The 14,630-nt window shown below is 41.5% G+C and overlaps 1 protein-coding gene across 9 annotated transcripts in view; it reads left to right on the top strand.

The window, feature by feature from the left end:
- Nucleotides 1-12,195, top strand: part of r3hdm2 (R3H domain containing 2) — a 294,265-nt gene extending 282,070 nt beyond the window's left edge. For 8 of the 9 annotated variants that reach the window (XM_078534495.1, XM_078534493.1, XM_078534494.1 and 5 more), the window contains 2 exons: nucleotides 1,668-1,752; nucleotides 11,497-12,195. In XM_078534495.1, the coding sequence (XP_078390621.1) occupies nucleotides 1,668-1,752; nucleotides 11,497-11,837 (426 nt within the window). In that variant the 3' untranslated portion in view covers nucleotides 11,838-12,195. The remainder of the gene's footprint in view (nucleotides 1-1,667; nucleotides 1,753-11,496) is intronic. The other variant, XM_078534491.1, reaches the window with a different exon arrangement.
- Nucleotides 12,196-14,630: the final 2,435 nt, after the last annotated feature.

Genomic DNA, 14,630 nt, shown 5'->3' with positions numbered 1-14,630 from the left:
AAACCTGCAAAGGAGAAAACTATTGAATCAACTATACTGAGCTATCCTGGGGTGGCAGCTCCCCTCAAAAAGATCCCAGTTACACCATGTAGATATCTGCAGGCTCTTCCTGTGCACTAATTGGTGCTAAATATTTTCTGCACTACTAAACTTGCTACTTTGTTAGTTGCTACCTGCGTGGATGAGAACAAGAAGTGCAGAGTGAATGGCCAAATTGACAATAGAACCATGGTACAGGATGCTATTCAAGTGTGGGGAATGAAAAGGAATGTGGTAGTGATAAGGGACAGTATAGTCAGGATGATAGACATTGATCTCTGCAGTCACAACAGTGAATTTTGGAAATTGTGTTGCCTGCCCAGTGCCAGGGTGAAGGGCATTTCCTTGCAGCTGGAGAAGAACCTGGAGGAGGAGGATCTAGTTGTCGTGGTCTATGAAGGACCCACCGACATAGGAATAGTGTTCTATTGAGAGAGTTTGAGAAGTTAGGATTCAAAGTATAGTGCAGAACCTCAAAGGTAATGATCTCAGGTAACAATAGAATCATGTACTAATTGGCTGGCAGGCTGTAACTAGTGGAGTGTCGCAGGGATCAATGCTGGGGCCTGAATTATTTACAACCTATATTAATTAATGACTTAGACTGAAGATAGAAGAAGAAACCAAGAGTAATGTATCCAAGTTTGTTGATGATACGTAGCTAGGTGGGAAGGTAAGCTGGGAGAAGGACACAATGAGACTGCAAAGACATAGGTTAAGTGAGTGAGTCACAAGATGGCAGATGGAATATAATGTAAGGAAATGTGAAGTTATTCATTTAGGTAGTAAGAATAGAAAGGCAGCATATTTTTCAAAAGGTGTGAAACTTCTCTAAATGTTGATGTTCAGATATTTGGGCGTGCTCATACAAGGAACACAGAGAATGAGTCTGCAAGTACAACAAGCAATTAGGAAAGCAAATGGTATGTTGGCCTTTATTGCAAGGGGATACAAGAGCAAGTTAGTCTTGCTACAATTGCATAGGGATTTGGTGAGACCACACCCGGAATACTGTGTGCAATTTTGGTCTCCATATCGAAGGAAGAATACACTTGCTTTGGATACATTACAGAGAAGGTTCACTAAATTGGTTCCTGGGATGAGAGGGTTGGCCTATGATGTGACACTGAGTAAATTGGACCTATACTCATTGGAGTTTAGAGAATGAGTGGTGATCTTATTGAAGCATATAAGGCCCTGAGGGGGCTTGATGGGGTGGATGCTGAGAGGATTTTTGCTCTCGCGGGGAATCTAGAACTAGGGGGCACAGTTTCAGAATAAGGAGTCTCCCATTTAATATGGAGATGAGGAGGAATTTCTTTTCTCAGATGGTTGTTAAGTGTTTTGGAATTCTCTTCCCTAGAGAGCAGTGGAGGCTTGGCCATTGAATATATTCAAGGCTGAGTTAGACAGATTTTTGGTTGACAAGGGAGTCGAGGGTTATGGGGGGGACAGACAGGAAAATGGAATTAAGACCACAATCAGATCAGTAATGATCTTATGGTGGAGCAGGCTTGAGGTGTCAAATGGCCTACTCTTATTCCTTATGATTTGATAATGAACTCCTTTTTGAAGGCTGCTATTGAATTCTTCTTGGTATATTATTCTATGATTCCTTTTATTTAAAGGGTCCATGCAGTACAAAACACACTAAACGAGGAAAGAAGCCAACCCTGAAATCAGCGTCCACTGACCTTGGCACAGGTGATGTTGGTTAGTATCTGAACTATTGCAGAAATTTTGTAAATGGATTAATTTTCTGGTCAAAGTTTTCTATACTGAGAATGAGACCTATTAAAAGCTGAAGCACTATTCATGTTGTACTGTCTACTGATAATTTGTAGCCCTTATTTGAACTAACAATAACTTCAATTAAGCAATGTAAATAATACAACAAAATGACAATTTTAAAAAAAAGACGTTCAATAATTTGACTGGAGTTGACATTTACTGAAGAGGAAACTGTATTTGGCAACTAATGCGTTACTATACTGTAGAAACCAATAAACACAAAGCCATGGCAGTTGGGCAAGATACAAGTTTAGGGTAGAAACATGAGAAAGCCAATGAAGAGAAAAGGCTATTATCCAAGGCTCACCCCTATAATACTGCAATTTACCAGACACACTTTCAGCAGCAAGGAGTTTAATTAACCCTGCTATCTCACATCATAAATTATTCCAAACATTGATCATTCTTTCAGTAAAGATGTTGTTTTTCTAAAATCTGTCTTAAAGTTTACTTTTCATTTATTAAAGTTATGTCCTCTCATTCTACTGGCCTGGCCTGCCCTGAAATAATGTTCATCCCATTTAATCCCATATATCCCATTTAATATTCAAGATACTCTGTTGCGGTTGTCTTCTTTACAGCCTAGACAGAAGAAAGTTAGAGTTTTAAGCTTCTCTAATCTTCCTCATAATCTACCCCTTTTACACTTGTGTCCACGTTCTTGTTACTCTTCCCTGTACCCTCTCTAGTGTGACCCTTTTGAAGTGTGCTGACCAAAATGCACAGAGTAAGTACTCCTGCTGAGGCCTGCTTCAGCATAACCTTTGGAGACTTACACCTCACTATCTGGCTATGAAGCCCAATATTAACTGTTTCTCCATATGTCTCAACATTGAAAGTGATGACTCCACTGCCACTCCCAGGTTCCTCTAACTTTCTCTGTGTTAAATCCATTCTTCATTGTCTACCTGTGCTGTTCATTCTATCAATACACAATATTTAACACTTGTCAGAATTAAATTTAATTTTGACACTGGTTCACCCAGTTGCATAATTGATCTAAATCATTCTGCAAGCAACTGCATCCTCTTCCCCTATTCCTCTCCCTATTTTAGTGCTGTCGTAAATTTAACAAGCTTGCTTACATTTAGCTTCTACATCCAGGTAATTTATCAAGAAAGATGAGTAACAGAGTGTTAGCGCTGTGGTACTTCACTCACTACCAGTATGACACCACACCTCTCACGAGTCCTCTCTAGCCTAGATTTTGGTATTTTAACACCCACTTAAAATAATGGTTTACTGAAGCAAATGTGTCTTGTAGGACATTTGCTGAAAATCCAAATAGAGTCCCTTTTCTATTGATTTTGACTTCTTTGAAGATGTTATAAAAGGTTTGTCAGGGCAAATCAATCCTATCTAAGTCCATGCTCACTCTTGTACAGGCACTTTGCTGTGCTAAAGTTTAGGCTGGTTTCCATTACATTACCCATTGACAATAAGCTAATGGGTCAAGTTAATCCCTTTTTTACATGAAGGTACTGTGTTTTCTGCTACCTATCTTGGGAGCATCTCTGATAGCCAATATTTTTTTCATGGCTGTAGCAAACACCCTGTAAATTTCCCACAAGTCTCCTTCCGCACTCTCCAATACTCTCTGGCACAGGAGATTTCTTAGTCCTCAGTCTCTTTACCTATCAAACACTACCTTGGGTGAGTTACTGGCTTGACAGTAAACTTTGGTAACAAAACTCTGTCACCAGATTGGTACAATGAATAATTCACACCAGCTATAGCCTTTGGGATGTTCTGTGCCTGTGACAATCTGGATACAAATTTGTGGTCTGCCTTTTTTGCAATAGAATTAAATTTGTCCAGTATGCAGTCATTTCCATCGACATGTACCAATGATGTGTTTGCTCTTTGTGGGATTCTGCACACTGGAAATTTAAAATTAAAGGGAACTCTTAAAACATTGTCAGTCCATTTTATTTGAATCAGCTTACTGTCTTATTGGAGTAGCAGATTTGAAAAGACAGTGGCTACTTTTTGGCAAAACAGAATCAGCGTTAGTTAGAGGTCACAATCTAGACAAACCCATTTAAACCGGGGCAGCACAGCATGTGATAACCTGCTCATTGATATTTTCTAGCGTTCCATGAAGGATAAAGTTATTCATTGTTTTAATTATTCCCCCACCCCATTGCTCCACAACGATCTACAACTGAGAGTGTAAGGGGATGAGATCTGTTTATTAGGAATAGAGTTATCATCCAAAATTCTGAATTTCAAATGGTTCAAAGCATATAATACTGGTTATATTTTATTTTTAAAACAATTGAATAAAGCTGATTTACAAAAACCACACAGGTATTGTATTGCATGACATCTTTCAGTCCAAGTACAGACAAGGATACAAAGACTCATCTGCACAGCTGAGGGAAGCTCCTTCAGCTGGCCTACTTATCAGATTGTCTTAGACTTGAGTCTGTCTCACTGACTTGCATCTATGCGCAGAACAAGCAAAAGGCACATTTCCTATTTAAAACTTATGGAAGGAGTCTTGATACCTGTCTGCTCCACTCTTGAAAGGGGAACCTCCAGTTATGAGACAATGTTCAGCATATGCTTGCTCCACTGGCATTCTGAGCCAGTGAAACAGTTCAATGCCCTGAACCCTTTACTTTTTTTCCTCCTGAAAGCTGTTCGCTAAAAGCTGCTCCATTCCTAAGGGAGGGAGAGAGACATAAAAGGAAATTATTGCTGTATACAGCATGCAATGTTGTTACAATATGTCCCAATTAGAGTTGCCAAATCTCCAAGATTGCCCTGGAGTCTCCAGGAATTAAAGAGAAAATCATTAGACCATTAAAACAAGTGTTTTTTCTTTGAACACTTTTCTTTGTTGGCCCTAAAAACTATTGGAGATGGGGGAGGTGGTGGTCGGGGGGAAAGGCTGACTGGGCAAGGGGGTTGGAGAGAGGTAGGTTATGGATGGAATACATCCAACCATCTGAGATCCCCAACATCACAGATGCCAGTCTTCAGCCAATTTGATTCACTCCACATGATGTCAAGAAATGGCTGAAGGCACTGGATACTGCAAAGTCTATGGGCCCTGACAATATTCCAGCAATAGTACTGAAGACTTGTGCTCCAGAACTTGCCGCGCCCCTAGCGAAGCTGTTCCAGTACAGCTACAACACTGGCATCTACCTGGCTATGTGGAAAATTGCCCAGGTGTGTCCTGTCCACAAAATACAGGACACATCCAACCCGGCCAATTACCGCCCCATCAGTCTACTCTCAATCATCAGTAAAGTGATGGAAGAGTCACCAACAGTGCTATCAAGCGGCACTTATTCAGCAATAACCTGCTCACTGATGCCAGGTTTGGGTTCCGCCAGGGTCAGTCTGCTCCTGACCTCATTCCAGCCTTGGTCCAAATATGGACAAAAGATCTGAACTCAAGACGTGAGGTGAGAGTGACTGCCCTTGACATCAAGGCAGCATTTGACCGAGTGTGGCATCGAAGAGCCCTAGCAAACTTGAACCCAATGGAAATCAGGGGGGAAAACACTCCACTGATTGGAGTCATACCTAGCACAAAGGAAGATGGTTGTAGTTGTTGGAAACTAATCATCTCAGCTCCATGACATCACTGCAGGAGTTCCTCAGGGTAGCATCCTAGGCCCAACCATCTTCAGCTGCTTCATCAATGACCTTCCCTCCATCGTAAGATCAGAAATGGGGATGTTCGCTGATGATTGCACAATGTTCAGCAGCATTCGTAACTCCTCAGATACTGAAGCAGTCTGTGCACGTATACAGTAAGACCTGGTCAACATTCAGACTTGGGCTGATAAGTGACAAGTAACATTCATGCCACACAAGTGGCAGACAGTGACCATCTCCAACAAGAGAGAATCTAACCGTCGCCCCTTGATATTCAATGGCATTACCATCACTGAATTCCCCACTATCAATATCCTGGGGGGTTACTATTGACCAGAAACTGAACTGGACTAGTCATATAAATACTGTGGCTACAAAAGCAGGTCAGACGAATTCTTGTGGCGAGTAACTCACCTCCTGACTCCCCAAAGCCTGTCCACCATCTACAAGGCACAAGTCAGGAGTGCGATGGAATACTCTCCACTTGCCTGGATGAGTGCAACTCCAGCAACACTCAAGAAGCTCAACACCATCCAGGACAAAGCATCCTGCTTGATTGGCACCCCATCCACCACCTTAAGCATTCACTTCCTCCACCACCGACGCACAGTAGCAGCAGTGTGAACTGCAGCAGTTCACCAAGGTTCCTTTGACAGCACCTTCCAAACCCATGACCTGCACCACCTAAAAGGAGAAGGGCAAAAGATAGATGGGAACACCATCACCTGGAATTTCCCCTCCAAGCCACTCACCATCCTGACTTGGAAATATCTCGCCGTTCCTTCACTGTCACTGGGTCAAAATCCTGGAACTCTTTCACTAACAGCACTGTGGGTGTACCTACACCACTTGGACTGCAGCAGTTCAAGAAGGTGGCTCAACACCAACCTCTCAAGGGCATTTAGGGATAGGCAATAAATGCTGGCTCAGCTATTGATCTCCACATCCTATGAAAGAATTTTTTTTTAAAAGTTAGCAACCCTAAACCCAACAGATGACAGAACACACTGTTGCGGCAGGCCCCATATTGGATCAATGTTTTAACATTAATACAATGTACTGTTAAGTTGTAAACCAGAACTTCCTCAGCAGAGTGAGATAAATTAAATGCACAAAAATGACGTTGAGTAGCTTAACATGAAAAACCGTTCAATTTGGACTTGCAGAGTTTGTGAACTATGGGCTCTTGTTGTAGGTGATACGTATCTGATTTTGCATTCTGGTCCGTTGGTCCTTGGGACATAATTATAGGAGGGGGGGAATGTTCACCCATTTGCAAGCCTCAGCAAATGGACTGTGTTACCTCACTCTGGCCTTGCTCCTCCTTTCTCTCAGTGCGAAGAACTTCATTGGTGGTGAGCAACGCGGTAATTTGAAGGGTCCGAATTGTATGCAGCCTGCGCAGGAACTTTTGGGTTGATGCACAACTGTGCTGCTTAGAGGGAACATTGGTAGTGTGTGCTCCAAACCAAGAGATGAGGAATTTTAAGCAGAAAGTTGTGTTGTGCTATTGCATAAAGCCACTGAATTGTTCTATTTTACACAAGAAGGATTCTACTGTTCTTATGTTATTCCTGAGTTTGCTAAAGAATGACAACTGGATTGAACAAGCTTTTGTTAGCTTTGTCACAGAAATTACTTTTATAAATTTGTATTTGTGTAAATGTTCTTAATGGAAAATGGTTGCATGAGATATTCCAGTTAAGTTCATTTCTGGATGACACTACCAAAAGTCTGGTCAAAATTGGTGACCCTGTCTCAATGTGACCTCAGTTACACATGGGCAAAATGCTTATATAAAAGCAAAATACTGCGGATGCTGGAAGTCTGAAATAAAAACAGAAAATGCTGGAAAAACTCAGCAGGCCTGACAGCATCTGTGAAGAGAGAAACAGAGTTAGCGTTTCGAGTCCATATGACTCTTCTTATGTACAGCGAAGTATGATAAACTGCCAGGGCAAGCCCTACAATCTTCATTCCATATTTTCCACACAACAAAGGAGGATAGTCTAGCTTCACAGGTTTTGTGATCTGCCCCTTCCATCTAATAAAAAGCACTGTTTCATCATTTGATTTCTCCATAGCTAAAGGTTTTGTCAGTCTTATTGTTTTATTGCAGAGGTCAGGATCTGTTGGTTTTCAGTGAGTGATCTGGTGGACTATATGCAGGGTTGGAATGGATTTAGTTCGTTCCTACGGGGAACTTATTGGGGCTTATAACACAATGTGGAAAATGTCTCTGTAGTGATATTCTGCATAGCCATTCCGGTCTTGTGAAGTCCCTTACCTTCTGGAGCACCTCCAGAATTTGTTCTCAGTTCAATTTAAACCCATTTTGGAACATATTGCAGCTTTATTTGTTTTTTATGACCTATTTGTGTTTAGTTCACTGGGAGCACATACATTGGTGCCCTGTTTGTGCAACTCCCCACTTGCTTGGATGAGCGCAGCTCCAACAACACTCAAGAAGCTCAACACCATCCAGGACAAAGCAGCCCACTTAATTGGCACCACATCCACAAACATTCACTCCCTCCACCACCGACGCACAGTAGCAGCAGTGTGTACCATCTACAAGATGCACTGCAGGAACTCACCAAGGCTCCTTAGACAGCACCTTCCAAACCCACAATCGCTACCATCTAGAAGGACAAGGGCAGCAGAGAGATGGGAATACCACCACCTGCAAGTTCCCCTCCAAGCCACTCACCATCCTGACTTGGAAATATATCGCTGTTCCTTCACTGTCGCTGGGTCAAAATCCTGGAACTCCTTCCCTAACAGCACTGTGGGTGTACCTACACCACATGGACTGCAGCGGTTCAAGAAGGCAGCTCACCACCACCTTCTCAAGGGCAATTAGGGATGGGCAGTAAATGTTGACCTTGTAATTGGCTCCCATATCCCAAGAACAAATATTCTTAAAAGCTATTTGGAAATTGTGCCCATATCAGCATATAAGACCTTAATTGACTTCTTCACAAGTTAGTGTATCCACAACATGCTCTCTAAGATAATGTATTCAAGTTCTTGACATGAAAAACCGATCAATTTTGACTTGCAGTGTTTGTGAACTATGAGCTCTTGTTGTAGGTGATAAGTATCTGATTTTGCATTCTGATCCGTTGGTCCTTGGGACATAATTATAGCTCCAGCTAAAGATTTTTCTCTGTTTTATTTACATAATTTGAAAGTACTGTCATTTTCACTATGTAGATGATCAAAAAGCCCCAAATTACTCTGCCTTTTGTATGAGGCAACTTTGGAAGCCTCCACAGTTGCTCTTTCCTGTGGTGCAAAGACTCTAGGCAAATTGGTATTGTAAGAGGCAGTTAGCTAAGTGTATTATTGATATCGTATGCTGTTACAGTTTTGCAGATGAAGCCTGGGCAAGGTCATTCCATCCTTTCCATGGCATTATTCTGGGGCATCTCTTTCATGTTCCACATGATGGTATTTGTAAAGCTGTCACATTAATATTAATCCCGATATATTTACTAAGTATTCCTGTTTACAGTTGTGTGTTGCGTACAACAATGGGCCAGAATTTGCTGGCAAAGTAACGGCGAGTTTAATTCACTTGCCATTATTAATGTGTAAATAACCCAGCAAGTTGTGGCAAGGAATTTGCGAATCACCACAATTTGCACTGCTCCACTGAGAGTTCTGTGAAAATGGCAGTTTGCCATCGACCTCCATGTGGGTTTCAAGGAGTTATGCATTTTCATTTTTGATTAATCTTGCGCAGAAAATTAAGACTGGTAACAGTCCTTCCAATTACCCTGCAATGCATCCAACCTCTCTGATCCCAACAGGAAACATTGAAACTGAAGTTTCATCCCTGCAGGTAGTAGATTGTTCCTAGAGGTTTACAAAATTTAAAATGTTTTCCTTACTTCTCCTTTCTGTCTTTCTCGCTCTCTCTCTCTCTTTCTCTTTCTTAACACAATCATTCTTTCCCTCTCTTTATTGCACTCTCTGCACCTAATTTGACTCTGATTCGCCCTGTCCCTTCACTGTCATTTCCCTGTCTCATTCTCTATCCTTACATTTTTTTGGTTAAGGAGATGGACTGTTGTTCATATCATTCACCAAGGTGCCAGGTGCCCTGTTGATCTCTCTGTTATGGCTCTCACTTCCAGCAACGGGCAACATAAAGGTTTTGAGCTTAAAGGGTAAGGGAAAAAAATGATCAAATATGGCAAGATGCCGCACTCCAGCACATTCTGAGCCAAAACCCTTGGAAGATTTGTCTTGGCAGCTGTTGTGACTCCTCTGAAGAGAGTTTCCCCTATTCTGAATTGACAATACTTGGTATGTTCTTCTGTTATGTGGAGGACACTCATTTTATCCGTCTGATCTGGAGTGCTTGGAGCTTATTAAGCTTTGTGTGCATGTCTGTCTGTCAGGTTTTTAACATCTACTTCGGCCGCTTTATTCAAAAGAATTGAAATGCATATCTAGAATGAGGACTTGTGCAGAATTGCTCACTAAAGTTGCATGGCTGTAGAAGTCTTAAAGGGACAGTCAATGCTGCCTTGCTTTCCACTGTTTGGATAACATTTACATTTATTTTGGAGAGGTGTCAGCTGTGGCTCAGTTCATAGCACCCTCGCCTTTGAATCAGAGGGTTGTGGGTTCATATCCCACTCCTGGAAACCAAGAACTGTGATTGTACTCAAAAAAGAGTTGCAATCTGTGACTGTTGATAACTCGAAAGAGTATAACTTAAGAAATTACCATATTAAAGGTCAATGACCTACCATTAATACCTATTCTAATGCAAGCTGTTCTCAATTGTGACAAACTCACTTTAGCTGATTTGGCATTGGTTTATCTGGGATACCTTGTGAATTGCACAGTGGGCTGCTGTTAGCTGGCCTATTTTGGTGAAGAGGGAAGACTGGAAACATGGAGTGTCAGCAAGTTATTGTCCTTATGTACCTGAAGCTATATGGTTTTATCTTCAGGCCCTTTCAGCTATTACTCCTAATGAGAATCAACCTTCTAATCTATCTCGTGTGTTAGTATTTGTTTGCCAGCCATTAAGTATTAAAAGAAAAATTAACATTGATATACAAATAAAAGGTCCTGGAATTTAGACGAGAAATTAGCAGCAATATACGCATGCATGTGAATGTCTTCTACGCTCATTCCAGCAGTGCACTGGAGCAACATCAGTCTGCCAGGGTCTTATACAGGTATGTGCTTTTTTTCAGCTTTTTGTGTAAATATTTATGCTGTCGGTTATGTTGTAAGGTAGGTATTAGGCAGGAGGGGCTGTTGAGTTACAGTGGCTTCAGGTTCTCCCACTAAAGTTTGATGTGCACACAGACATGGGATTGATTTCCAACTGTTGACTTGTCATGCAGAAGGGATACCAGGAGACAATAGGCAATGTCATAGTGCCTCTACAGTGGGGTTACCTGGCAGACCATAACACAGAGCTTAGCAAACAGATTGCATTAGAGTTGGCACTTTTGAAATAGTGTTATCAGCAGATAATGAAAGTGGTTGTTCAGAGCGCAGTATGCAACTTACCTGGATTAAAGGAATGTGCATCTGTTCATATTGCTGGGTACAGTATTTTGCCCTTGCACAAAAGATTTGTAGCCATTCTATAGTCGTGCAACTTCCATCCAAATGGGAAGGCTATTTTCAGCAATCTTGACTGCGCTCCATGTTTTGAATGACTACTTAGTGTTTCTGCTGTTTAGCAATTTGTGGTACTTGTATAACGGAAGAATAACTGTGTTCACAGGTTCAGCTTGTGTGATAACAAGTTGGTTTCTGAAATTCTCATTAAATAGGACTGCCTCTGTGAATGATTTTACACAGAACTTAATTATGGCAGCTTCATCCTTGATCTTTCTTGTGTGAATAGGATGTGCTGTTTTAAACTTGAGCCCAGCTACATTACAACAAAACTGAGCTGGATTCTAAGTGATCCGTGTGTGAATTTATCTTCAGTTTAACACACTTGTGAGTGGTGACTGACTGAAATTTATATCTCTTGGAACAACTTAGCATGTTTTTCTTTCTTTGTTTCAGTTGTTGGACGAATCTTGGAGGTAACAGATCTTCCTGAAGGAATCACTCGCACTGAAGCAGACAAACTTTTCAGTCAACTTTCAATGTCTGGTGCCAAAATCCAGTGGCTCAAAGACTCTCAGCAACGCAGCAGTGGCTCTGGGGACTGTAACAGAGCGACAGAGAACTCAAAGAATGCCGGTGACCTAGCTGCACTTTATACTATTGTTGCCGTGTTCCCATCGACCATGGCGGCTCAAAATGCAACTATCAGACTGAATAATTCAACAAACAGGTTTAAACTGCGAACAGCCAAGAGGAGCTATGATCTTCGCATTCTAGAAAGAGCCAGTTCCCAGTAGCCAATGGATATTTGAAAAGCCCTTTTTCTTCTCTCCTTTGAATGACTGTATTGGCTTTGTTTTAAGTCAGCATTGTTCCTGTAGTGTATTGTTTTGTCCAAATATCACTTTAGACATAATTAAGGAAAGTTAGTGATCAGTTGGAAAAAAAAGTTTGTTTTTCCCCTCTCCCAAATTCCCATTTTACACAGCCACACAACCCATGTGTATTTTTTTCTGTTATAATTGTGCAAAAGTATTAGAAGCTTATTTAAGTGACTCAAACAGTTGACTGTGTATGGTCACGACAAATTTTATTTAACCTGTTTTTTTGATTTTAAATATAAAAGTTTGTCTGCCAGTCCAGACTCTCAATATCTTCTTTGTTTTAGGTTGTCTTTTATTTGCAAGGTGACACTGCCCTTCAGCAGCGTGGTCATGTTTTGGAACCTATCAAAACAGAATAGATACAATGTGCAACAATTTGCATTTATACATCTTCAATGTAAAAATACTCCAAGGCATTCCATGGTGAACAGAGTCAGGAAAGTGGATACTGAAGGAGGGATTTGACTAAAAGCTTGGCTGGGAAGGTGGCTGGGGCAGAGTGCTTTAGGCAAGGAGTTCCCAAAAGTCGCGCCAAGGCAGCTGCAGGTTCAGCCACCAATGGTGGGATAAAGGGAGGGGCCAATGAACAAAAGGCAGGGTGAAAGGACCAGTGGGTGTGAGAGGGTAGTTAAGACTGGAAGGGGTTGCAGACATAGGGTAGAGCAAGGCTGTGAAAGAATTTGAAAGATGAGAAATGAAAGCATTAGAGAACAAGGTGTCAATGTAGGTCAATGAGGACAAAGATGATAGGTGGAATTTGGTATGGGTAGTTAGATTTTGGACAATTTATAGGGTAGAGGATGGGAGGCAGGTAAGATGGGTAATAGAGTGGAGTATAAAGATGACCAAAGTGTGGATTAAAATTTCAGCAGTGGGATAGTTGAGGTTGGAGTATAAGTAGGCAATGTTGTGGAGATAGAGATGAGCAGTCCTGGTATGGGGTAGGATGTAGGATTTGAAACTTAAATGCTGGTTTGAGAAGGATGTCAACATTTTGCAAGCTCAGCTGAATGCAGTCAGCAGCAAGGGAGTGGAATTTATGTTAGTGATGTAAACCATGACTTTGATCTTGGCTAATTCAGTTAATGGAAGTAGTGACTCATCTATGACAGGTAGTCTGATGCCACAGAGGTGGTTCTGGGGTTGAAAGAAGAGTGAAGAGCTGGGGTCATAGCAATGTATAGAAACTGATTCCCCCTTCCTGCAGATGATGTGACTGAGAGGCAACTTATAAGTGAGAAAGGGACCAAGGATCTTTGATTTGCAGAGGTGATGATGCAGCAGCAGAAAGAGAAACCATCACTGATAGTTATGTTTGGACAGGTAGGAATGGGAACACACAAGGGCCTTGGAGCTGAACAGTAGAGCAGTAAAGAAGGATAGTTAACATATAATATGCTGTGAAGTTGAGGAGGATGAGGAAGGATAATGCACCATGATTGGCACCCCATCCAACACCTTAAACATTCACTCCACCACTGACACACAGTGGCAGCAGTATGTGTACCATCTACAAGATGCACTGCAGGAATTCAAGACTTCTCAGGCAGCTCCTTCCAAACCCATGACCACCTAGAAGGACAAGGGCAGCTGATTACATAGGAACACCACCACCTAGAACTTCCCCTCCAAGTTACTCACCATCCTGACTTGGAAATATATCATCGTTCCTTCACTGTCATAGGGTCAAAATCCTGGAACTCCCTCCCTAACAGCACTGTGGGTGTACCTACACCACATGGACTGCAGTGGTTCAAGAAGACAGCTCACCCCCACCTTCTCAAAGGCAATTAGGGATGGGCACTAAATGCTGGCCCAGCCAGCGAAGCCCATGTCCCGTGAAAGTTTTTTAAAAACTCATGATCAGATAGGATGGTATTCATGACCAAGACCATTTTAGTGCAGCAGCAAGGTGGTTAGAAGTCAGATTGGAGTGATTTGCAAAGGTAGCTTCATTTGCAGCATAAAGTCTAACACTGGTGTCCTATTGGAGTGATACATCATTAGTGTAGAAAATGGGCCATTAATATAATGGATATATACTCCAGTAATGCAACTGTTGCATCTAAATGAAAAATTGGTCCTCCATCACAAGCACAATTTTTCCTGTTAAATATCAGTGCTGACTATATAACATGCCTGAGGTTGACAGTGTGCTTACAAACAAACTTTAGTATTGCATTTCCCATTGAAATGTACCCGCACAACAGATTTGAGCAGATCTACCAACTCTTGTATTTACCTGGAGTTGACAATCCTGTTCCTATGGAGGTGTGCTATTATCCACAGTGCTAAGTGGCATTGAAAGGCCGTATTATACATGCTGCTCAGCACTGCTGAAAAACTTTCTGCACATTTGCAACCTCAGCACTTCAAAAATTCTAGGTCAAAGCTTTGAACATATTACCTGATTTTCAACAAAATACTGAGGAAAAAGTTTAATCTATATTTGCAATTTACAGGCCTCTGATAAAGTGATTTCTGATTGTTCACAACAAGCATTGAGTTTTTATAGCAGCTTGACTAATGAGTCATTCATTGATGCTGAGGCGTTCTGAACCAGGTCTCTCCCAACGCAAACCTCAGTTTGAGAGTTAAGTTAAAAACAGAAAGTGCTGGAAAAACTCAGCTGGTCTGGTGGCATCTGTGGAGAGAGAAACAGAGTTAATGTTTCGAGTCCAATATGACTTTTTTGGAAGAAGTCAT

Source organism: Cetorhinus maximus, chromosome X, assembly GCF_964194155.1.
Source record: "Cetorhinus maximus chromosome X, sCetMax3.hap1.1, whole genome shotgun sequence".
NCBI classification, from domain to species: domain Eukaryota; kingdom Metazoa; phylum Chordata; class Chondrichthyes; order Lamniformes; family Cetorhinidae; genus Cetorhinus; species Cetorhinus maximus.
This window is presented reverse-complemented; position numbering and strand designations above follow the sequence as displayed.